At 40.7% G+C, this 23,614-nt stretch overlaps 1 protein-coding gene across 1 annotated transcript in view; it reads right to left on the minus strand.

Annotated features, from left to right (window-relative positions):
* Positions 1-6,826: 6,826 nt before the first annotated feature.
* robo2 (roundabout, axon guidance receptor, homolog 2 (Drosophila)) overlaps positions 6,827-23,614 on the minus strand; it is a 157,378-nt gene continuing 140,590 nt past the window's right edge. The window contains exons 23-30 of the mRNA XM_041046277.1: positions 20,797-20,956; positions 18,523-18,786; positions 17,277-17,491; positions 12,922-13,104; positions 12,268-12,426; positions 11,818-12,084; positions 9,995-10,189; positions 6,827-9,832 (exon numbers count right to left, since the gene is read on the minus strand). Coding sequence (XP_040902211.1) covers positions 9,831-9,832; positions 9,995-10,189; positions 11,818-12,084; positions 12,268-12,426; positions 12,922-13,104; positions 17,277-17,491; positions 18,523-18,786; positions 20,797-20,956 — 1,445 coding nt within the window. The 3' untranslated portion in view covers positions 6,827-9,830. The remainder of the gene's footprint in view (positions 9,833-9,994; positions 10,190-11,817; positions 12,085-12,267; positions 12,427-12,921; positions 13,105-17,276; positions 17,492-18,522; positions 18,787-20,796; positions 20,957-23,614) is intronic.

A 23,614-nucleotide genomic window follows, 5' to 3' on the forward strand; every position in this document is an offset into this window, starting at 1 on the left:
TTAACTCAAGGGACCTGAAACAGATTACAGATGCAGGATAATGTGGAATATCCCTTTACCATAATCACCTGCACTTTCCCTTCCTCCTCCTCCTCCTCCTCTTTTCCATTTCTAGCCTGTCTCCAGTCTCCTGTGTGGCCTGAGCTGAAGAAGATAAGTGGAGGGGCAGCATGTGTCTACAGTGACCTTGGCCGTCTGGGAGTGATTAACTGATTATGCCTCAAAGAGCAGTGACATTCATGCTTGGAGGCCAAAAATTGTTCTCAATGTTGGACACATCACTTCATAGGAACATGCGGCAGGTGAAAAAGAGAAACCATTATCAAAGAGTGTGTATAAAATGCTGTACAATCGGCATACAGTGAGTAAGTCCTGTCACATAAACATATTGTCAACTATTAAATAATGGGTGCAGCACACTCTGAAAGCTCTGATTAGATTAAATAAGTTTTTGCTGAATTTAATTTTTATGCTGAAGTTTAAAGTTTATTATAAAGATACGCAGTTATTATTCGGCAGTGCCAATGAAAACCACAGTGCCGCAGCCTTGTTACATTCAAATACGAGGGCAGATTTTCAGTGCATGTTCATGGAAAAGACTTCTATTTGCAAAGCTCTGCCCATCATTTGTTGAAGTGTTACTGTGTGAAAAACATGACCAAGAGTCCATAAAAGTTAGACATAATAAAAATAAATAAAATATAAATAAATAAATAAATAAATAACCTTAGTCTTTTTTTTGTATCTGAATGTGCCTCTGTGTATCTGTGTGTGTGTGTGTTAAAGGCAGGAAAGATAGTTTTGCATATTTCTGCCCCACCTCATACAACCAGAGACAAAAGCTGGCCTTGGCAAAGCTGCTTCTTTTTTTCTCTGGTGTGGTTTTCAAACAGAAGGCAGAGCGTGGGTTTAGAAATGCCTCTTTTTCGTGGACGAGATTGGAAAGAAAAGGGACACATGTAGCTAGGACTGAAATGGAAAACATTTCTGAATTTTTCGTTTTACAGTATGTACTCCTTGAGTGTCTGTAGAACAAATACAGTATTATCATATGTTTGATAAAAGGAAATTTTCTGGTGATTTACAGAACCTCACCAAAAATCAGACTGAAGATAGTCTAATGGTAACAAAAAACAAAACAAAAAAAGAACAAAATCACATTCAACAGCACTGTCACACAGCTACAAGTCATGCATTAGTTAAGTTGAGGATTTCTGTTTCTATTTCCATTACATTATACAGCATAATCCAGTCTCAGATACTGTTGGACCCAGCCTTTAATTAACTAGAGTCGTACAAGGTTTTGGGGTGTCTCCCACTGTGTTCGTTAACACACATCATTAATCATGAGGGGGTTTCCATTAAGCAGGTCACTCAGGATCATGCTAAACAATTAAGCTTTGATTAAGAGATTGTTCATCAAGCCATCCCACTAGCAGCCAATGGCATATTAAAAGCCCACAGGAACAAGATATCTTGCACCTAAAACTCTGTACTCACAAACACTGGTACACTCTGTCAGTATATGACAAGTGTACTTAGATTCAAACACCTAGTGGCAACACACACACACACACACGCATCAGAAAAGTAAAATCATGTATACTCTAGTTTCTTTTCTACAGCTTTTACCTTCCCTGGATGCCATTACAATACATGACAATCAATTAATGTTTATTTCTGCCAACAGAGTTCTCTTTTCTCTTGAATAAAATCTCTCAGCTTTCATGAACATCCCTGCTCTGAGCTTGTATGAATAGTCCCTTTTGAAAAGGCTGCAAGGTGAAATGTAACGCCCCCTCCCACTCCAAACCTGAGCACAACTGAACTGCAAATCTCAAGGAGAGCAGATAAGTGGAGAGAAAGGAAAGTGTAGGCAGGCGAGGATGTTGGTGAATGTGAAAAGAAGAGAGTGGGACGAAAAATGAGCCAGAAGAGCTGTATAGAAAGATAACCTTAAGGTTACCACCACATAGAAACAATGCAGACGTCTATGTATTTACCAGGTGAAGGCAGGATAATCTAAACATGTCATGGAAAATGGCAAACTCTAACAACTTAGAAACAAAAAAACAGAACTACAGATACTCCTACAAGTTTCCCATTGGGCTTATTTCCAGTTGCCAGCACGTCTCATCTTCAGATTTGCTCAGCTGAATGTAAATATTACATTTCTGTTTTATGAGCTGGTGTTTTGAACTCTGCATTTGCATGTAATGCATTTGCATAGGACACACAGTAACTGCATCTGTACCGAAGCTGAATATTTATGTAAGAAAATATTAACACCTGAATAATGATTTGATTAGATCAACAGAAAATTTATTAGTAGCTATTTTTAATAATACGTTTGGTCATTTCTTAGGCAGAAATGCCAAATGTCCATCGGTTCTGTCTCCTCCAATGTCAGGATTTGCTGCTTTTCACAGTTTTGCATCACGAATATTTTGCTTTTGGACTGTTGGTAGGACACAAAAGGCATTTTGAAGTCTCCATCTTGGGCTCTGGAAAACTGTGATGGGCATGTTTCACTACAAACATTTAATAAACTAAAAGATCAATCAGTTAAGTAAAGAAAAGAATCTTCAAATTAACCAACAACGAAAATCAGTTGTTCCTAATAAAGACAGAGAATGTCGCCCTTGGACTGGCAAATAGTCCTCAACAGTAACCAGCAACACAGTCGCTATCATTCCAACACACTGTCATTAAGGACTATCAAGCCAGAGTCAGCAGGGAGTGTAGTCTTAAGAAAAAAAAAGTATATGCAACCAGCCGAACTAGTCTGTTTCATGACACAAAGCTCAATATATGGAAAGCGTTGGTCAATAATGCAATGTTTTAATCTAAACAGGTGGAAAATTATGTGGCTTCTGGAGTCATTTATCAAATGTGGAGCTATGATTGAAATATATAGAGAGATAAAGGCTGAGACGGAAAGAGAGAGAGGGATGAAATGCAAATTTTCTCTGCCTGTCCCCAGCAGCTGGTCTAGCTGTTTGACATGTGTGATGAATGGTGTTGCATTGGTACTGCTGCCCTCTCACCTCCACTCTTTGTCACCAGTCCAGAGACAAAAAGGCGGAGAAAAGCAGAACGGAAAAAAAAAAAGGCAGCACGAGTAGTAGATGCTTCCTTTCATCAAAACACACACACACAGATATATATGCAAGCACATACACAGTAGCTCGCCTCTCCCAGTGCAAACACCCCGGTACAGACATCAAAGCACACACATTCAAATGCACACTCACTCACACCCTGATAACTTGTATCTTACTGCAGTATGTATTTGCTGAGCAAAGCTTATTTCCTTCTGCCTGGCTAACCAGTTTTTGCTCACTCCACAGACCATCTCCATCGATGTCTGATGCAACAATTACACAGCCGTATGAAAGCCCAAGCTTCTGGGAGTATGCAGAGGAACAGGTACATCACTGCAAACTGCATATCTGCAGCACATTCTGACGGGGATGAACAAAGAGGAAAAGGTGGAAGAGTGCACACTGGTAAACAGCAGGAAATAAAAGATGGGAGTGAAGCAGGAAAGTTGCTTTGTTGGCAAGGAGCAGAGCGGTCATTACTCGTCCCAGCACCCCCCACCCCCGCCTCGCCACAGCCAGAGGAAGAGGTCTGAAATGGGAGACCCTACTGATGGGTTTGTTTAAAGGGTCAGGATAGCTCTGTGAACCGTTCCATTAATACAAATGCAAAAACCTCTCAACCATTCCAAAGAAATACCATGGATCTGAGTTATTCTCTCAAATTCTCTCAAAAACTAAATCAGTTATTGACCCTTTAGTTCCAAAAGAAAAGGCCCTACCTCCAAAGTCTTTCTCAACGTTGCATCTGATTTCTTAAACGTCATAATAAAATCTTTCTTAACTGGGGTATTGGATTAAGAGAAACAGCGCTTAGCAGACTTCTGCTGGAGAAATGTGATATCTTGGTCATATGAACTGTATTCTTTATAATGGTTTCTGACAGGGCTTTAACATGTGTGCATGAACATGACAGACACTTCAGACGGATGAAGTATCACTGTGACAGCAGTGCAAAGGAAGGTAAGAAATGATCATCATTCTAGGCAGTGCAATCTAGTATCTGAAATAATTAAATCCATCTAAAATTAAAACTGATGAAGTAAAACTGATGAAGTAAACAAGTGCAAATAAATGAATGAGAGGCCATTTTAAAATTCAGACATGAGCACATGACATGAGAAAAAACCCAGGTCTCTGACTACAGAGCATCTTCTGCCACTGCACCATCAGTCCAAAACTGTATCTAAGAGATATACAAATAAGTACATAATTAAACTCTCTAAACCCAAACACACCCAAAGTGCCAGCCTTGGTTTACAAATATAAACAGGGGTTACAGAGAAATTGCGTTTGTTTGTTTTTCACGTTTTTCAGACGGAGGAGGAGAGCTGAGAAGAATATAGCTGAGATGAGAGCCAAATAACAGAAAAATGAAATGACTAATTGTTGACATTTACAGGGAGCGTACTATGAAAGTTGAAACTGTGCTTAATTGGTCTGGTTTGCACGTCATTATTTATCAATGCCAAAAGATTCTATTGTTTAATAGAGTTTAAAAGAATGGCTAACCTTTAAACTCTCTATCAGTCATCATGCAGAGAAATGACACTAACTTAATGTTACCACAAAAGAAATCACACATCATGTTTTACAGGAACAGACAATAACATTTGTCAGTGTCCAAAACTAAAGGATTTAAAAAACCAAACAAACCCATGTTTACAAAATAAAGACTTGGAAATAAAAGGTGCCAAAGAAAATGTCCATGATATATGTAAATAAGACTTAATTAAAGTGGTTGATTCCACCTTAAATATTTAGTATGGACTGATCTTATGGGACCTCAGCACAGTTGGCATGGATATTCTAAAAGACACAACCTAAAATACATAGCCTACATACATATAAAATCTCAAAATTTCCACCACCTTTCTATGACGATACATGTTGACAGACTGAAGGTTCTTCACAGCACACACAATTCCAGCATGTATCATTGCGCTATAAACTGGACCACATCACATCTGTTTCCTGCAGATCATGCACAAGTTAAGAACACACAGATCATTCTTCCTCAGTATATCCATACACACCAGCAAAGTATGCCAGACACTTGATATGCCAGATGTCTTCTCCAAACAGTTATGATATTAGATACCTGCCATTTATAAAGGCAATATTTCACGCACAGCCTTCCAAACTATATCAGTGCGGGATATCTATTTCTGTGCCGCAGGGGAAAATGAAAACAAACATCAGACCTGTGAGTCACTTAAGTTATGCATTTCCATGAGCCACCTCTAGCTGTCAGCAAACTCTAATGGCACAACAAACACACACAGACGACCAAAGCAACGATTTCTCATTAAACCAGCCATTAACAAGCATGCGGGTGGAGAGTGAACTGTCTTACCTTAAACCAGGTGTGCTGCCGTCACCGGTGTCTAGGAATAATCCACGATGTCTGCGTTGGCGAGAATAACAGAACAATTATTTTTCCACGCAGCAGTTTTCCGAAATCTCTCAACGTATCTCAACTCAGCTCGCAAAGCCTCCGTACTTAGTGCTCTGGCTGTTAACGATCATTTTTGGACACTGTTACTTGACAATAGGCCTCACGCTGAAGCGCAAATCCCGGAAAGGTGGCCTCATTAGCCAAGAAATGAACTCAGGTGCCCATGATTGACTGGTGATGGAACAGTCCACTAATCTGTTGAGGACAAGGGCGGAAGCGATTGATAAAATAATCACCTTCAGGGCGTTTTAGGAATGATTGCTGCAGGATATAAATTGCAGATTGAAACATGATTTTATAAGTAAACATAATATTGCCTATGGACAATTATAAAATTAACAATAACTACTAGGGGCTATGTTGAAGTTCAGGTACCAGCAGAGTCCAGCAGACTAAGGCAACCCCCCCTTTTGTTTTCCATATTACCCACAGCAACTACAAACACATTTCACTGCCTGCTTGGAAGCCAAGGGGCCCACAAGTGTGGTCATTATATAACCGAATATTGCACATTTGTGGTCACCACAGGTGGTGTAAACTGTCTACATGTCAACTGCTCCCATGGGGCCATACCTCATACATATGGAATATGGAAAGCTCGATCCCATGAAGAATATGGATGTTTGGGGCAGAGGTGGTACAATAAGAACCAAGCTTTTGTATGCTCATTTACATTTGCACATAATGCTGGTAACTGCTTTATACATCCAGATTTGCACCATTTCTTTCACAAGTTATTTTACTTTGAGCTTTGTGTAAGGGAGCTTGAAAGCAAACTGCCTGTCTCAGTGATTTAGCAGATTTGGATTTGTGTTTGAAGCTGCTCCTCTAGAAGGATCAAGGTAGGGATTGGTTTGACATAAAAAGCACAGCTGAGTCAGGAGCTCTTTCACAAACACACGCAGTGGGCTGCACATCTTTAGTGCACATGTACACACACAAGCTTCACAAAGAGACTGTGCGCATGTTCTTGCTGAGTCAAACACTATGAAGATATCAGAAGAGGCACATTTTGGAGAATCAGGCAAACTTGCCATTTCTCATGTTGTGGTAGCTGCAGTAACAGAAAGTAGCCTACACAAACCTAAAACACTGATATCTCACTATCTGTTTTTCCACATTACTGTTTACACCCAATCTGGACCTGTTAGTGCAGCATCTTGATCAAAGACAAATAATTTAAGTCATTTGTCATTTTTCAAAAATATTTTATTTGATATTGATCCAGGTACAAGGAAATAAAAGAACATGGATTTATCTTACAGGACATGGGAATGAGACTGTAAAAGTTTATTTTCTTGATCCACTCTCTTCTTGGACAAGGACATGCAAGTGAATAAAGAAGGTGGTTTACAGGGAAAAAAAGGCAGAATGTACTGTACTGTAGAAATGGCATTGGAATGAGGTGTCACCTCAACCCATACTGTACAGAAAGACTTCACCCAACAACCTTCTCTTTTTGTCATTTTAATGTTCTTTTTTTAGCAAAAAGGCAACACACAGATAGGTTACAAAGAACCAACAATATTGAGGAAATGAACAAAAGAGAGGGAAAGCCAAAGTACTTTCATCCTTCCAAAAAGACATTTTCTCTATTGTCTTGACAAGCAAATTGTGAGCATTTTTGCTCCTTGTGTTTAAAAAGGTTTTAAGTTTCTTTAGTTTTGACATGAGAGGAGCAGTGTGGTGAACATGCAGGACGAAGAGTGACTTGAACGACTACTGACCCGGCACTTCCCCATGCTCTGAGCACAGTGTGCCTATCATCTCCTTATGGCCTCGCTGCTCGGCTCTGACAGCAAACTTTACAAGGAACAAAAAACACATTTTATATCTCACGAATCTTTATGCATATTTCACAATATACTTTTATTATCATTTTAATAAATACAAAACGACACTGTGATTTAAAAGAAAACAATGAGTATTAAAGAGACACTAAAACGCATTAGACATTAGAAATATCAATCTTAATTTGGTATGTTCTTTTACTGACATCTTGTCTTTAGGTGGATGAACCAGCACATTATACTCAGAATCATAATCCACAGCAGAAAAGAAAAGAAGGGACGAAAGAATCGGACATGAGAGGGATATTTTTGTCAATGAAAATGGAATGGCATAATCAAGTGGAGATGCATATGGATATATACACATATATGCACATACATAAACACCACCAGAATGTAAAGTAACCTGAGATACTCTTTGCACCTCATTTCCAGAACACTGGCCACTGGGCGGATGATATAAAATGACAATGGCATGACAACAACAGTACAACAGCATCTGACGGCCTTTTGTTTCCACCCCCTTTTATCAACATTAGCAGTACAAAAAAAGACAAAACAAACAGTCATTGAACCACAAAAATCCTGAACATTAATATTGAAAACGTTGTAATCAGCGTTTTGGAGTCCATAAAAGGCATACAAAGAAACAAGCTTTTCATTAATAAAGGACAACCAATAAAAACATCTGTCTGGAAAGACAAAAATTGAGAATCAGAGGCTGAGAAGTCAAAAGCAGCAGATGATAAGTGTGTGTTTTGTGGCGGTCAGGCAGATAGGTGTTCTGCTCCACACTGTGGCTGTAGACATGAAGCAGTGGGACCTGCTAGTTAATATACAAGGCTTTTCTCCGTTATCGCTCGACTGTTTTGGGATCAAACACTGACTCAAAGTAAATCGTACACACTCGTCATTTCTTCTCAAAGTTGCTGACACAAGACTGTGCTGATCATAGTGTATTGGTAACTGAGGCACCAACCTTCTGCTTTAACAGATCACCAACTTTAACAGCACTTAGCTGGACTAAACACGTCAATGTGTTGTTTTCTTGGATGACACTGTACCATATACAGTATAATAACATACATAAAACAGTAAGTGCTCTATAAAGCAAACAATATTAAAAATGGATGGAAATAAAAGACAAGAGAAAAAAAACATTAAAGATGTAAACAAATTATATTGCTCCACTGATATTTTAGTTAGGTTTGGGAGTATAATTGCGACTGATCACAATAAATACTCCTTTGTCTGTGATGTCTGCTTACCTATTAAGGCTCTAGAAGAATCATAAATCTGTCTCTGTAAGTGCTATGACTGAACTACAGCAAGCGGACAGATTCCACTGACTCCTCCTTCCTTTTGACTGCTTTATGGCTAGTGTGCTATTATGCTGAACGAGGAGCGTAAACTTAGTGTGGTAAAATTATTTAGGCAGTAAATCATAAAAGAAAAAAATAAACTTGAAATGCTTGGAGACGGTTGTGGGGGAAAAAAAAAACCCCTCTCCCTCAGTCTATTTCTGAAAACACAACAATGCCTGGCACTGCCCAAAGAATCGAGCACTACATGTTTCTGATAAACTATTATTGTAGAACAGCTAATTAGGAATTAAATAATCAACTCGGTCACCTACAGTAATACAGTATCCTCTGCATACAACTCTCCCAGCCTCATATCAGTTCTTCAGACCCTCAGGAACCTTGTGTGTCTGCCACCCAATTAGTCTCAACTACGGAAATGGGTGCCTTATTTGTTGCTGTCTGTGAGCAAAGCCTTACTCTTTAAAATCTCTCTGTACATTAGTATATAATCTTCTTCTCTTTACAGTACAGAAACTCCTCTTCACATATTCTTCCGGTTCTTCATGTCAGCAGGAGCTATGTTTTTGTGCTTATCACCAAAAATTGCAGTGCAAAAACAATAATTAATAATAATAATGATAATAATTAATGGTAACTATTAACAAACAATGGATTATAAAACAATTATTTTATGGCACAACAGCCACTCAATTCACATATAATACAAATAACCAGGTAAAACTGACTGTTCCTGTATATGGAAATAAAAAGCTCAAACTGAATTAGGCTTGCATAGCAATGCAACAACAAGTTAAAGAATATATTTACAGGAAACAAAATTCCCTTTTTCCCAAGGGCAGTTACCAGAAAATTTGTTCTCATATAGATGTTTTCATTTTTTTTTTTTACTTGCCTTTTTCTAACAAAAAGAAAATTACAGTAAGGTAGGAGGTGGAAAATATTTTTTTGAGGACAAAAACGTAGTGAGATGTACAGTATGTCTGTGTCTATACATCACATTTACAGTTCTGTGACACTGCTTTTCTCTGTAGTGCCCTCTGCTGCACTCCTTCCCTCTGAGAACACACAGGTAAGGACAAAGTTCATTGGCCCAACAAGGAGGGCGTCATTCCTTTGTGGACTGGGGTTTCCTCCAGTTCACATCCCAGGCAGATCACTCTGTGAGAAACAATATATATTTCTTATTTTTTTTAAAAGGTGAAATGACACAACAGCTAAACATTTTGGGAAAAATCCCAAAACATTGCTTTTTTCGCAAAACATGCAATACTGTATCTCGTAAAACACTGCTGTGAAACATCAAAATACTGAATTACTCACATAACTCCCCCGAGTACTGTCCCTGTCCGTTGGTCCCCAGGAATTCAGCATGCTCTGTGGCGGTCCATTGTTGTGGCTGTCGTGGACCCTCGGTCTTTCGTGGCCCTGTCGAGCCCTTGGAGGAAGCTGTGCCAGAGGAGCTGTGTCCACCAGGGGACGGGAACGATGGTTTATTGTACGGCAGGCACCCATCCTCTGAAAACACATGCAGAGGGACCCAAAGGCATACTTTTTGTTTGAAAAGTAGACAACATGTGACTTTTATTGTTGCACTGAAACACATCTAACATCTGATGCATGGAGACAAAGAGCACTTTGCAAACCCCTCTCCTCCTGACATCTGCAGAGTGGCAGTGCCAAAAGGCTCTGCCAGGGCGTGCCACAGAGAAGACTCTCAGCCTCACACATGGCCTTGCAGCTACCAGCCTTATGAGGGGGTAAATACAATAACAGAGGGACCCCTGGCTGCCATGGCACCCCCTGCTGCAGGGCAGCATAACATTGACCCTCAGCAGTCTCCGTCTTTGCGTGAAATCTCATCAAACTGCTCCCCACTGCTCCGCTAATGACTGTAATAGAGCCTGCCCCGACCTCCGTGGATTCTACTGTGAATCAGTCAGCAATCTGACACATATGGGAATTCACCAATGGGGTTTTTGTAAAGATGCTGATTGTGGTACCTGTCTTTGTCTCACAGCTCAGATTAACTGCCTGCGAAAGTCCTGGCTCAAAAAGCACAGGGTGCACAGCATGGAGATCTCTACTGGTTATAAACACACATGCACGCATGCATATACACATGAACACAGGCGCACACAGATGGGGTGTAGAGTGGCTGTTGTTTGCGTGAAAAAAGAAAGCTGAAGTCATTAGAGTGCATTTCATTTGCTTGGGGCCTCCTGCCTTACTTGGAGCGGAGTAGGCCAATATTGGCAACAGTTACAGGGGCATTGGGGAGGCTGAGGGAGGACTGAGGGGGGCATTCTGGAAACCAGAGCAAGTGGCAGACAGTGCAATCTGTTCATGGGAGCCTGGTCTCTACACAGCATGAAAGCTAACTTCAACACCAGAACTCAGAGAAAAATCCCCCACTGCTGAGGAACTGCAGCAAAACAATGACTTATCTCTTTTATTTGGTTTTGCTTAGTGATGCAAAACTAGTACATATCCATCCATTAGCTTTACTGCTTATTCATTTGAGGGTTGCAGCAGAAGGTAGAGGGTGGAGGTGGGGGGGCTGGTGAAAATCCCAGCTGACATTGGGTGAGAGGCCAGGTCACATTCACACTTTTGGACAATTTAGAGTCGCCACTTAACCTAAACTGAATGTTCTTTGGACTGTGGGAGGCATCCAGGGAGAACATGAAAACCCCACGCAGAAAAGCCCCAGCCGGCTGGTAGAACCTTTTTGCTGTGAGTCGCCAGTGCTGACCACTGCACCACCATGCTGCTGGCATGGTCCCTGACCGTGACTGGCTTCCCTGAACGTTTTAAAGCCGTGCTAGCCGCATGGCTCTAATGATTAATGATGATGTCAGTCGTCAGTCTGTCAGTGCATCTGTCAGTTCAACATTTGGTACAGATTAAACTGTCTCGACAACCATTGGACAGACTGTCAAAGAATGAATCCAAACAAGTTTGATAATTCCTCCACCACAAGTAGGTACAATATGCTAACTTCCTGACGTGCTGATTTAGCATGCTAAATATGAAAAGATTGCAGATTAGCATATTAAATAGCCTGAGGTGAGTAACAAATACAGCTTTATATGACTGTTTGCCCATTTACATGGCTACAGACTTCAGTCTTGTTTCAAATGTACCTGTTTTGTGTCCCCTGCGTCCATCATCAGCCCGGTCCATGGAGCCTAGCCTGTCTTGAACCTGGCGATGATGTTCCAGAGAAGTGCGTGTCTGTCTGTCAGTGGAGCTCTTCATGTCATCTGGCCCACACAGGGGTCCTGACATAGGCGGACGCTCTAGAGAAGAAGCCTTCCTATCTGTCGGGGGTACCATGCTGCTTACACTGCGGGCCCCCTGGATACGGCCCTGCCCCTGACAGGGAGGAGGCTCAGGGGGAGGAGGTAGGTCTGTATCAAGTGAAACCCACAGTAAATCAAATTAATGCATAAATTACTTATAAATTGTGGTGTTCTAATCATGTCTAGACCCATTCCCATTAGTATAACCTTCTTGTTTATAAAACAACAACAGATGTTTTAAAGCACTTTCAACATAAGCTGTTCAAAATGCGTTTTCAGTCTCTGCCTCACCGTCTGCACCAGCATCTCTCCGGTGGGGTGCTGTGCCCTGGCTTCGGGGTTTGCGTGTGGGCCTGGTGGCCCTCTGGTGGCCCAAGCTGTGTGTGCCGACTGTGCTGCCATCTGTTGAGAATGGACTGCTGGGCCGGGGCCTGTGGGACAAGCCTTTACCTGCAAGAAGGATAAAGGACCACCGGCCGGCTAGTTAATAAAGACATAAAAGAGCGAACACCTAGACAGTGGAGCTGAGCTGCTATCAAGAAAGGTAGAGGTTATCAATCAAGATCAGAAACCTATTGGGAAACAAAGGTAAAGGTTGTCATTAGAAGAGAAAGCACTTTGGTAGAAGCCGATAAAAGGTAAGAAGTTTAACATCCAATTATTACCCAAGAAAGCCAGAATCCAAGTCAGATGAGTAAAACAGGGGCTGAGTTAAAGTAAAGGATAGGGAGAAACCCGCAGTCTAGCCATATATAACAGGTCCCATGCACAACCTGGGCACAGTGTCCACAAGCAGCAAAGGGAGAGGAAATCACAAGCCAGAATTATGGGGGGAACACCAGCCAATGGATGACAGGAGGAACAATTAGAGCAGAAAAGAACAAATCATCTGCCACTGGTAGGAGTTCCAGTCCAGCAGTGGGTATCTGGTCCCCACACACCAACCTCTCTTGCTGAGGCTAGTGCCCTCCAGGCGGTAGCCTGCCTTGTCTGCAGCGGCCACCAGGGCCTGGGCAAAGCTGCAGTGGGTAAAGATGGAGCCATCTGATGAACTGCCCAAACTGGACCTATGGCTGGAGAAATTACGGTCATCCTCCGAGGCTGAGCCCCACCCATTCACCATGGACCCTGAGGAACACCACAGGTTTCAGTTTTTTCTTTTTCTTTTTTTCTTTCTTTTGATGTTCCGCCACATCATGTTCATACTTTTCAGCTCAGTGGCCTTAACCTTTATGGATATAAAATCTGCCATACTCAACATCTGTGCTGTGATTCTGCATTTAGATGGATGAATGTGTTGAGTGATCTAAAAAAAAAAGAGGTAATATTAATCTCTCTCACTTAAATTACTCCGTATTTGCTGCAGGGCATTTCTGTTCTTGCAGGTGAGTGGTTTTGTATAGTCATTCTGTTCTGGCCTGCCCTCTTTCATCTAATATAAACACATGAAGAACATACATAGCATACACACACACACAAGGGTGCACAGAAACACACAGCAACACACCAAAATGTACACAGTGGAACAGCAGGACTGGCATCACCTGATTTTGCTCTTCTTTTGATAAAGAACAATGAGCGCACCTGTGCGGAGCAGAGTTAGCTACAGAACTGCCTCAGGTGACACAGATGAAGCATCTCACAAAACAGTGTATTGAATCAAACACCTGGTGGTATGCACACACTGCTTTTTTATTCCTGTTTAAAAATGCACAGCTACCTCTGTCTAAAAGGGGAGACATAATTAGATAGATAAGATAATTTTAATACAAAGTCAAAGTATCTCATTTACAGCAACTGTAGTTTTAGAAACTCCTGCTCATGTGCTGCTTCAAAGATGATAAAAAATGGAAGATTAAACCAATACCCTAGTTAACATGGTATGAATACAAACATAATCGTGTATTTGATGGGAATGAAAGCACGCGCATAAGGGAGACGTGTACATATCACACAAATTTTAACTTTTGGCTTATATATCTGTGCTACTGTAAGTATTTCTTCATGCTTTGATTTTTTTTTTTCTTCACATAAAAAGCTAGGCCAGCACTTCAAATAAAAAAGTATCAGTCTGCCAATAAAAATATGGCACTTTGGCAAGCAAAAACACAGAGAACAGTCGGCTAATGTGACAGCTTTCAGTGGGACTGGTTTGGCAGACTTTGCTGAAGTGGCACGAACCCAAGTGCTCTGCTCACACACTCTCTCTCCCTCACACAGAACACAAAAGTGATGTGATTGAACAGGCTGCTGTAACAGAACTGGGGAGGTGTGAGGGTAAAGGTTGCTGAGAGAGCGATGGGGACAAAAAGTTAGCAGCAGGATTTATTAAAAGGTCAGTATGATACAAGAGGTGGCATAATCCATGATGACTGAGTTCAGAGATTCAAATGAACACAACCAGACATAAATCAGCTGCAGCGTTTGGTCTCTCAGATTTTACTTTTCTTTGCAGTAAAATGTAGCATGTTTAAAGTTTGACATAAAACTTGCTAATATGATTGTGATTTATTTGTTCCCATACACTGGGAAATCCCCTTCAAAGGGTTTTCCAACTTCCCAAGTGAAGTCAGTGAGTCTCTTCAGCTTTAACCATGTCTCAAAGAGGTGGTTACTCAGTCACTGGATGTGACTTCAAGGAATTGCATCTTCGACAGCTAAAGTTGCAACAGACTTTCACTCCCAGCGCAGTAAAATTCTCTCAGATTGTTAGAAACTTCTATAAAATATAAGCTTGCATAAGGTAGAGAACCTCCTTACACAACCCATTTTTACTGCACTAACTGAAATCCAAGGCAGTAACTACTTCGAGCCCTCCATCGTGCCTAGCTATTTTCTTTGAAATTCTTTTCTAAGAGTTTTTCTCTAAGAAAGAAAGACAAGCAATTCCACTGGGTCCAATCCTCCCACAAAGAATAGAGCAGATAATGAAGTATAGGCAGTGCCAGCCAAAGCACTGAAGCTTCCAACTCCTCCGGTTCAGCAAAGGAACACTGCCTCAGCAAATCACATCACAGAATGACTTTTCAGTTGTACTAACTGCCACTTTCTACCGCTGAACCTCTGGAGCACTTCTATTCTCAGAAATAGCAATCCAATCAAACTGTGATCATTGTATCATAATTTGATAAAAAATTCAATCTAGTTTTCTTTTTGCCCTAGAAATGTGATTTTTTTTCCCGTAGTTCCAGACCAAGGTTTGTACTATGAGTCTCTCATTTTATCATGTCTTGAACCAGAGCAATGGGCCAAACCGTGTTCTCTAAAAACCACAGTCTGACACCTCCCATGCTCCATGCACTGATAGAGCAAGGCCAGTAAAGTGGTTGATGGTCGGGGGGCAGTAAAATCCAGCTCAGGTCCCTCCTGCCACTAAAACTGATTTATACTGACGGAAACCCTAATCTGCATGTCGTTAAGCGGGAAAATCATTCCCCCTGACGAGCAGGCATCTCTACCTGTCGTCAGGAGACGTGACCCTGCTCCTCGCAAACCTGGCAAGGCTTTATGGGAGAGTAATCGCCCAGAACAGCTCAGCTTTCAACTCATTGTAGGCGTAACATCCTCACTGCTACCACATCTCAGCTTTACATGACCTATACCACCTACACACAAAGCCGGGTAATACCTATGTGTTCACTTCATCTCTCTGACTCAAGCAAGACATACTTCTGCAGTACCCACCACAACATCAGGATTTACATTTATCTGAGAAAAAAAATGTGTTGTATTATCTCAGAGCATAGAATAACGCATTGGAAAGCCTGTGCAGACAATATGCTGATGAAAAATGGCCCCCGAGGACAAGGCTGTTTTTTTCTGGGGCATGAGTGAAAATGTTTGATTTACTGCCCTTTGGTGTAACATTATGAAAACAGACCTATTTCCATATTATTAAAACAATGACAAATCTATCAAGCGCGACTCTACAGGAATCTCACACCTACCCTCCCCTATTTGTATATAGCCTCAAAATGGTGGCCGCAATAAATCTCAGTGGTTTCCCCTATCCTCCCGCTCTTCCTCCCGCTAACCCTGGAACTGGGACTGTGTCTGTGTTGTCAAACGATAGGGTGCGAGGCAGACTTGCAGAGAGATAAGAAGAAATAGTGCTGTCTTCAAAGTAATACAGTGGAGGAGAGATGCAGTAGATTAGGGCCCGGTTGCTGCTTTATATTCCTCTAAATACATCAGCAGTAGTATGTGTCAGCGCTACCACAACCACTGTTCCATCATCCCATGGAAAACTACTCTTTAGGGCTGCCACTGACAGGGTAGACCAACAAGCAGCACTGTCAACCCTCTTATTCTCATGCTTGCTCTCTCTCAACTGGCTCAGCTCCTCTACCTTCAGATACAGTATATTTTCTGCTCGCTCCCTGATTCTTTCCACTCATAAAAGTCCCAATATGGATTTGATTTTTGATTTGTTTGAAGACCTGACAATGTCACTGGGTTACACTACACCAGCATTTTGTATCACAACCTGTCCCTACAGCAACATGGTGGACAAATGTCACACATTTTTCAAAAATATCCCTCCAGTGTTGCCCTCTAGTTTACACACGGACAGTGTGGTCTGGTCAGTATGAGAGCAGCAGTCCAGAAACCAGCTCTGCTCCTGCAATGTCATGCCCTTCATATGTCCCCCTGACAGACGGCTGTAAAAGTTTTCAGTGAGTTGTAAAAATGGAAATGGTGCCTCTAGTCTGGAATGAAATATGCCACATGAGAAATTTATTTCAAATCTCCTCGGGAAGATATGGGTGGCGCTGGCTTCGGTGTTGTGTGTGAGTTAAATCACAGTCACTCTCCCCTGCTCGCCTTGCCTCTCCCTCCTCTTAATTTCCCTCTCACTATCCTGTTTAAAATTCATGGACTTTCTTATCTCTTTTTTGGAAACGATAATTATAATTCCCCTGAGTCTACCAAAAGCGCTTAAAAAACATGATTGAGGGACACTCAGTTAGCATGTTTGCATAAAAATTAACACACAGCAGATTCATAAAGAACATGTCATGAACAACTATCAATTTACTGTATAAAGAGGGTGCAACAATAAGACTTGAATACAGTTTACCCACTCATAGTGATTAACAAGTCATTAATTTGTATTTGATCAAAAATGTCCAACACTAATTAAGAAATAATCTTAATACAATGTCATTCTACAAATATATACATAAATTTTACACGAAAATATTGGTATGTTTTCCAGAATCACCCTCTTAAGAATAAATGAAAAAAATATATTTTATGAAGTGAATAAACACGTACACCAACAAAGAAGAGCCTGTTACCTGTTAAAGAGCTGTCCAGGTTGTCCATGCTAGACCCTGGTGTGTGCTCAATACCACGGGGATGCCTGGCTCCATAGCCTTCATCCTCCTCCTCTTCTTCCTCCTCCTCCTCCTCATCAGGCAGGTCAGTCTCCTGGTCAGAAACCATTGTGCTCGAAACATAGCCCACTGGTGGAGCTGGAGCCTGTGGAGGAAGAGAGCCTCCCTGCATGTGCCTGGGAAGAAAAAGAGAGAGAATATTGTCCTACTGGTATGCACATACAATATACATCATGTGAAGGGTTGATGAATTTGGAGAATACAGGGAATATACAGTGGTTACTATGCCACAAGATGGCGAAAAAATGAGGATGCATGTGGAAATGTAGGGCTAATTTTAGAGACCCCTTTCATATGTGAAGCGTTGCATAAATTTGGACAATTCCACTAATTCTACGGTGCTGCTTGCATGCTCACACAATGACCCGCTAATTGCTGCTGTAGATGGTACAAAGGCACGCTCTCCAGGCCTGTCGACACATGGCTGTCACCTCAGTGGCAGCCTGCTCTGCTGACAGCCGCGTTTGTTTGAGGAGTGCAATGTCTTTGACGCGGTTTGCAGTGGGAATTGGTTGTAATTACTGGCCCTCTGGTGTTGTCAGAGATGCTCTCTAACCAACATAGTCATTACTGGGTAACATGACATCTCCTTCCTGACAAGCCCCCCCACACACACACGCACACACTTCAGTATTATGAATGAATGCCAGTCTCTCATTCTCTCTGTGCTGCCGACAGAATGAAGCATGGCCTTCATCTGACTTGCATGAGCACAACAACAATGGAATGTGTTGTATAGGTGTGGGAGGAGTAAACAACTGGGTAAGAAATTGTTTCTCTTAGAGTGAACAAAATACAGTGGCCGCCTAAGTGGTAGCATGGGCCCATTAAAATGGAATGATAAATGGGCTTATCTCCACTGCACACACAGTTGACATGAAGAATACTGCAGGACCAAAATAAATCCAGGCAGCAATACACGCGGAACAGAATGCACAGTAAGCATTTTAAAATGACAACAATGCATATATCATCAACTAAAACAGATAGATAGATAGATAGATAGATAGATAGATAGATAGACAGATAGATAGATACCATTTCATTTGCTTAAGTGTTTAATTGCTTAAGTGTAGTTAAGTGTATTTTAACAAATTGATATGCTACTGTAGATGTTAAAATAATATTTTAATATCACAGAGTTTACCATGTCTGTTTTGCCATGTCTAGTTGATATACTCTAGTCAGCTCGTCCAAATGGGCCTGCAGCATGGGCTGCATCTCATCACGCGGAGAAGGGGTGAGTGTGGCTGTGGACTGCTGTCCAAAGGACACAGCAGCTGGGGAAGAGGCAACTCCTCGGATGGGTGGGGTGGGAACCCTCTCCTCCTCTTCCTCCAGCTCATCCTCCATGCCCTGGTGAAGATAGGTCTGCACGGGCATCGGAGGGCCCCAGCCATCACTCTCATACCTGAGAGGAAGAGATTTTCATTGTACACATGTTCTCACAGTTAATGTTTGAAACTTTGTTTGCAATCATTAGTCCAATCAAATATCTCTATTAATTGATTACTTACTTTCTCAATTGTCTGATTGATCATTTTGTCTACAAAATGTCAGGAAATAGCAGAAGTTTTTACTTTCCTCTTTCCTTATCTGACTAACGTTCCAAAACCAAAACACATCTAGTTTTCTTTCATGTATGACAAAGAAAAATTACAACTGAGAATCAAAAATCTGAGAATTTTTGGCATTTTCATTAAAAAAACTACTCAAATGATTAATTATCAAAATAGCTCTTGACTAATTTTCTGTCAATAGATTAACTGAAGACTTGAGTTGTAGTACCGCATATATTTGACATAGCTCATTGATTAAAAACCTATGCTAAGAGAAGAAAATGGAAAACACATATGGACAGAAGCAGAACAACAGTGAGGTGTGTAACATTTTCAGTGTCTCCAAATGTAAAGACGTTACTGGAGGAGAAACAGTAGATGGAATAAAAATATAAATATTTTATGAAAAACTCATGTATCTATGTGACCTTGTCCAACTTTAGCAAGAATTTGTTACGACAGTCCTGAGTGGAATTACAGAGGTAGTCAGGCTTCACTTCCTCATAGCTGTGCTTATACATGCTGAAATAATACTCGCCATAAAGAAAATGTTCATTAAAGAAATTTGTCAGTGCACACTCCATAGGACATAACTGTTTTAATCTGCTGCCATTAAGAGCAGCCTCAGATTTACAGTGCATAGGACTCTTCATTTACCAGATAGCCTATTAAAGCAGATGACTCTCCCAGATTGGAAATGGGAGTAAGTGGATATAGTACCTGCTGGACCAAAGAGAGACACGCATACTAACACTTAAATAAGCTTCTGCTACTTTGTACCTGCAATATAGTGGGCATGATTCTGTTAGTCACTACATTAAACGAAATGTTAAAAATGTGCCTGCTGATTGAAAAAAAAAAAGACATGTAATTAGTATGTATGTAAATGCACATACACACAAAAATATATATTAGATAAATCAAATAAATGACTGGTATTGCATCAGACATGTTTAAAAATTGGCAGCTCTTTATGTCTACTTCAGCCTCAGCTGGTAGATAACACCGCTGGTATAAATCCCCCTCTCTGTCTGTCTCTTGCTTTTCTCTTTATGAAACAATGCAATTATGATTTTTTTTCCACTGTGGAAATCAGCAAATAGATTAATCTGAAACCATCTGTGTGTCTGCACACTAATACGCTAACAGCAGCAGGAGACTGCTCGAACATGCCCCCCCCCCCCCCCCATTTATTTTCCAGTCATGAAGTCGGTCCATAGATTGAAGACAGGATCAGCAGATAGTCTGATCTGTAGCTATCTGTATATGAGTTCTTCTGCAAGAGCCTGTGTAAGTGAGTATGTGAGTGTATCTGGCTATGTGTGGAGATGATACACACATTGATCCTTCACTTTTCTCCAGATGTACAGTAGTTCAGTAATTAGCTGCAGAGAAAACAGAACTGAACCCTGTTATTACACGCTGCATAGTGTAGTGTTGCTCACGTTGGCAAGCACCGTCTTGTTCGTTCCAGCAAGCAAAACACTAGATTCTCTACTCCTTAGGTAGTCAGTAGAGGAAACATAAAATAACAGCAATAAGTAAGGTCAACTGCCATCTATACTCATGAGTTCATGGATACGTTTGGCAACAAACAACATATGCAAAATAACATGTAACATAATATTTCAGTCATTTACCCATATTGATCAAATAACAAAAGCATAATTTTTGTTATTCAGCTAATCAGCTTCCTGTCAGCTTTCAAGTTTAGGCTTTAATTTCTGATCATGAGGTAAAATTAAAACCTGTTTATCTTGACTCAAACTTCTACGGCAAAATTGGGAATGTTATTTGTATTTGATTAGAGTACACTATCTGTTCACATCCATATTCATCTACATCATCCCTAGTAGACTTACCCTCCTCCTTCATGGTGCTCATTGGAATAATGGTCCATCTCAGTGCCAGGGAGGGGGTGAACAGGGGGAGGGGGCAGGGGAACATTGGCCCAGTTGGACCCATTGGCTTTAGTGGGTTTGGAGCCAGCCTTGGTCTTCTTCTTCTTTCCTCCCTTTCCACCTACAAAGGGAGAGGATGTATTTAGAAGATGCAGTCGTTGAAAACTAGACTGTAAAAGAAAATCAATTAAAATCTGATATACAAGTGGGATAGCATTACAAATTACAGTCGCTGCTTTTGCCATGTAACAAATGTGTACTCTAAAGAAACTCAATTTAGTCCAAACATGTTACTTGGATTACAGATCCATTTGAACTCAATTTCAACATACCCTTGGAAAGTCATACACTATTTCAAATACAAGATTTTAATGGGCTTCTGCCTGTCAGTGCTTACATAGAAAAGCTCAAGGTTTCCTGATGAAAAGCATGCTTCCATTGATTGATTGGCTGAAAAGCCTCAAATCTCCATAGAAACAGGAGAGAACGGCAGTAAACGAGGCTGAGGCAGACCTTTGTGCTCCACCCATCCCTCAGTGTCCCCTTTCACACCAGGCTTTGGGTTCCACAGTGAAATATCTCACTTCACAACATCATCATAATGAATGGCTTGTGTAGTGTCAGTGTGTCCCTAATGGAATTCACTGAGAGTCTATTACTACTTTCATTTCTTTTATTACACCAGAGCGCCGCTAACCCCATCCATTTCCACTCATATCCCCCCTACACCAGATTCTCCTCTGTCCCATCCATCTTTATAAATCTGCCAGCCAGGTCAATACTGGGTTTTATACGATTTGGTCACTGTGGAAGAAACCTTTTTTTTTTCTTTAAAACACATTTGGCTTCAAGGCAAAATCTGTTTTTAAGTTGAGGTATATTCAGTATACATTATTCCTGAAAACATACAGGAGCAGGTTTAGATTATCAAGCAATTGAAAACAGAAGAAAAGTTTACACCTTATAAACAGTAACTTCAGCTACATTTTAGAACTGTTTTTGTTCCTATCTACTTGAAATTTATTAATCATTAAAAAATATTGGTGAAAAAACATTTCCTTTTGGAAGGCCACTTTAATGTTACTGGCTCCAAAGACTTCACTGATCTAGACAGTGAAGACAGGTTACACATGTTTAAAGTCCACTGAGCCTAAAGTGCATTGTATTGATGCATGAAATATTAGGTTTGTACGTTTATGAGGCAAATCAGTAACCTCTGCTCCAAACATGTACAGGCACAAACATGTTTTGCTTCTCAAAATTTACTCTGCAGTAATAATGCCAATGTGCCTTTTTAGCATTACTGATGACAATGGTGAGTAGATCTCTACATCATTCTAATACTTAAGTGCACAATAAATTATTTATCACTGCATACAGTACACTTTCCATCCATACAATTGTTGTATGAAATTCAGCCTCACAGAAGCACACACTGTACATTATCTCCAAGTTGTGCAACCTTAAACTGCAGAATTAGTTTTGAGCATTTTTTTTTAAAATATATGTATTATATCGTCCTTCCTGTCTTGTGCATATGGAGGGAGACATACTGTAGAGTATTTGCATATATAAATCAATCTGTGGCAGGCTGAAGTGCCTCTACCAGTAAACACCTTACATCTCAATCCAGAAAAGACCTCAAGCTGACGTCACCAGCCACACAGACTAGTGAAAGCCATCTTTGGGAAACTCTGTTGAACACATTTGTATCTGTCATCTGTTGGTTTGCCTTCCCTGCCAAAGGCCTGTAATCACTTTTTCCCAGTGCCACAAAAAAGCTGCCAATATTGCATCTTGTGCAATGTAACATTATGCACTCTAATGTAATTTAATAAACCGACTTGACTCAGGCACAGTAAAAAGTAAATCACTGTCATCAAAAGAAACTTAGAGAAGCAACGAGGTACATTTCTATTGATTTTAAGGGAAGCCAGACGGCAGAGAAATCACAAATGCTGTATAATATGTTTCAAGTACAGAGATTTTTGATTATATTGCTATTAGAAATCTATTTCCAGCAAGAAAAACAAAAGCACTTTAAAGACGAATATTGTAACAATACTGGGGCAGGAGAGGAAATATCAGGAATGAGGAGATAGAAGAGGTGTCAGAATAAGATTAATAAAGAATGGAAGTAATAAAAGAAACAACTGTAAGCCCAAGGCAGGCGGCACCACAGTGTAAGTATAGTCTGAAAGTAATTGGGTTTCCTAATCGTACCTCTGGGCAACGCTTGACTTTTACCAATAAATGGTGAGATGACGTGATTGTTCAATCATCCTTAGTCCCTCCACACAAGACCAGTCATCAATATTGTAAATGAGCCTCTTCTAGGGACGGATGGAGTGGCACTGGAATTATAACAGCTCACCCCAAATATGAAAAATACAGAGAGAGAGGCTGTGGCTAGGAGCTATACAGGAATTACATAGCGAACCCATCTCCTCTGACAAAACTGGGCCTCTCTTCAAAGGGGAACTCATACTAAATATAGATTCAGCGTTGGGTATTTATACCCAAGGCTTGGGCGGTCCCAGCCTATAACTGTAGGGCTGCATAGCCTTGAGCTTGCTTTGTTTTCACTGGGTGTTTCAGTGCTGAGGGGGAATGCCACAGAGCAGAAACTCTAAAAAAGACTATGCAGCCAGATGTAACTTATGGGTGGGAGAATAAATTCAAAAAGGACATCAAATGAACTGAAAGTCATGTATCATCATCATTTTAGCTCAGTTAAAAAAAAACAAAACAAAACAAAAAAAGCAGCGTTTTACATAAT

The sequence above is a fragment of the Toxotes jaculatrix genome, chromosome 9 (assembly GCF_017976425.1).
Source record: "Toxotes jaculatrix isolate fToxJac2 chromosome 9, fToxJac2.pri, whole genome shotgun sequence".
Classification (NCBI taxonomy): Eukaryota; Metazoa; Chordata; class Actinopteri; family Toxotidae; genus Toxotes; species Toxotes jaculatrix.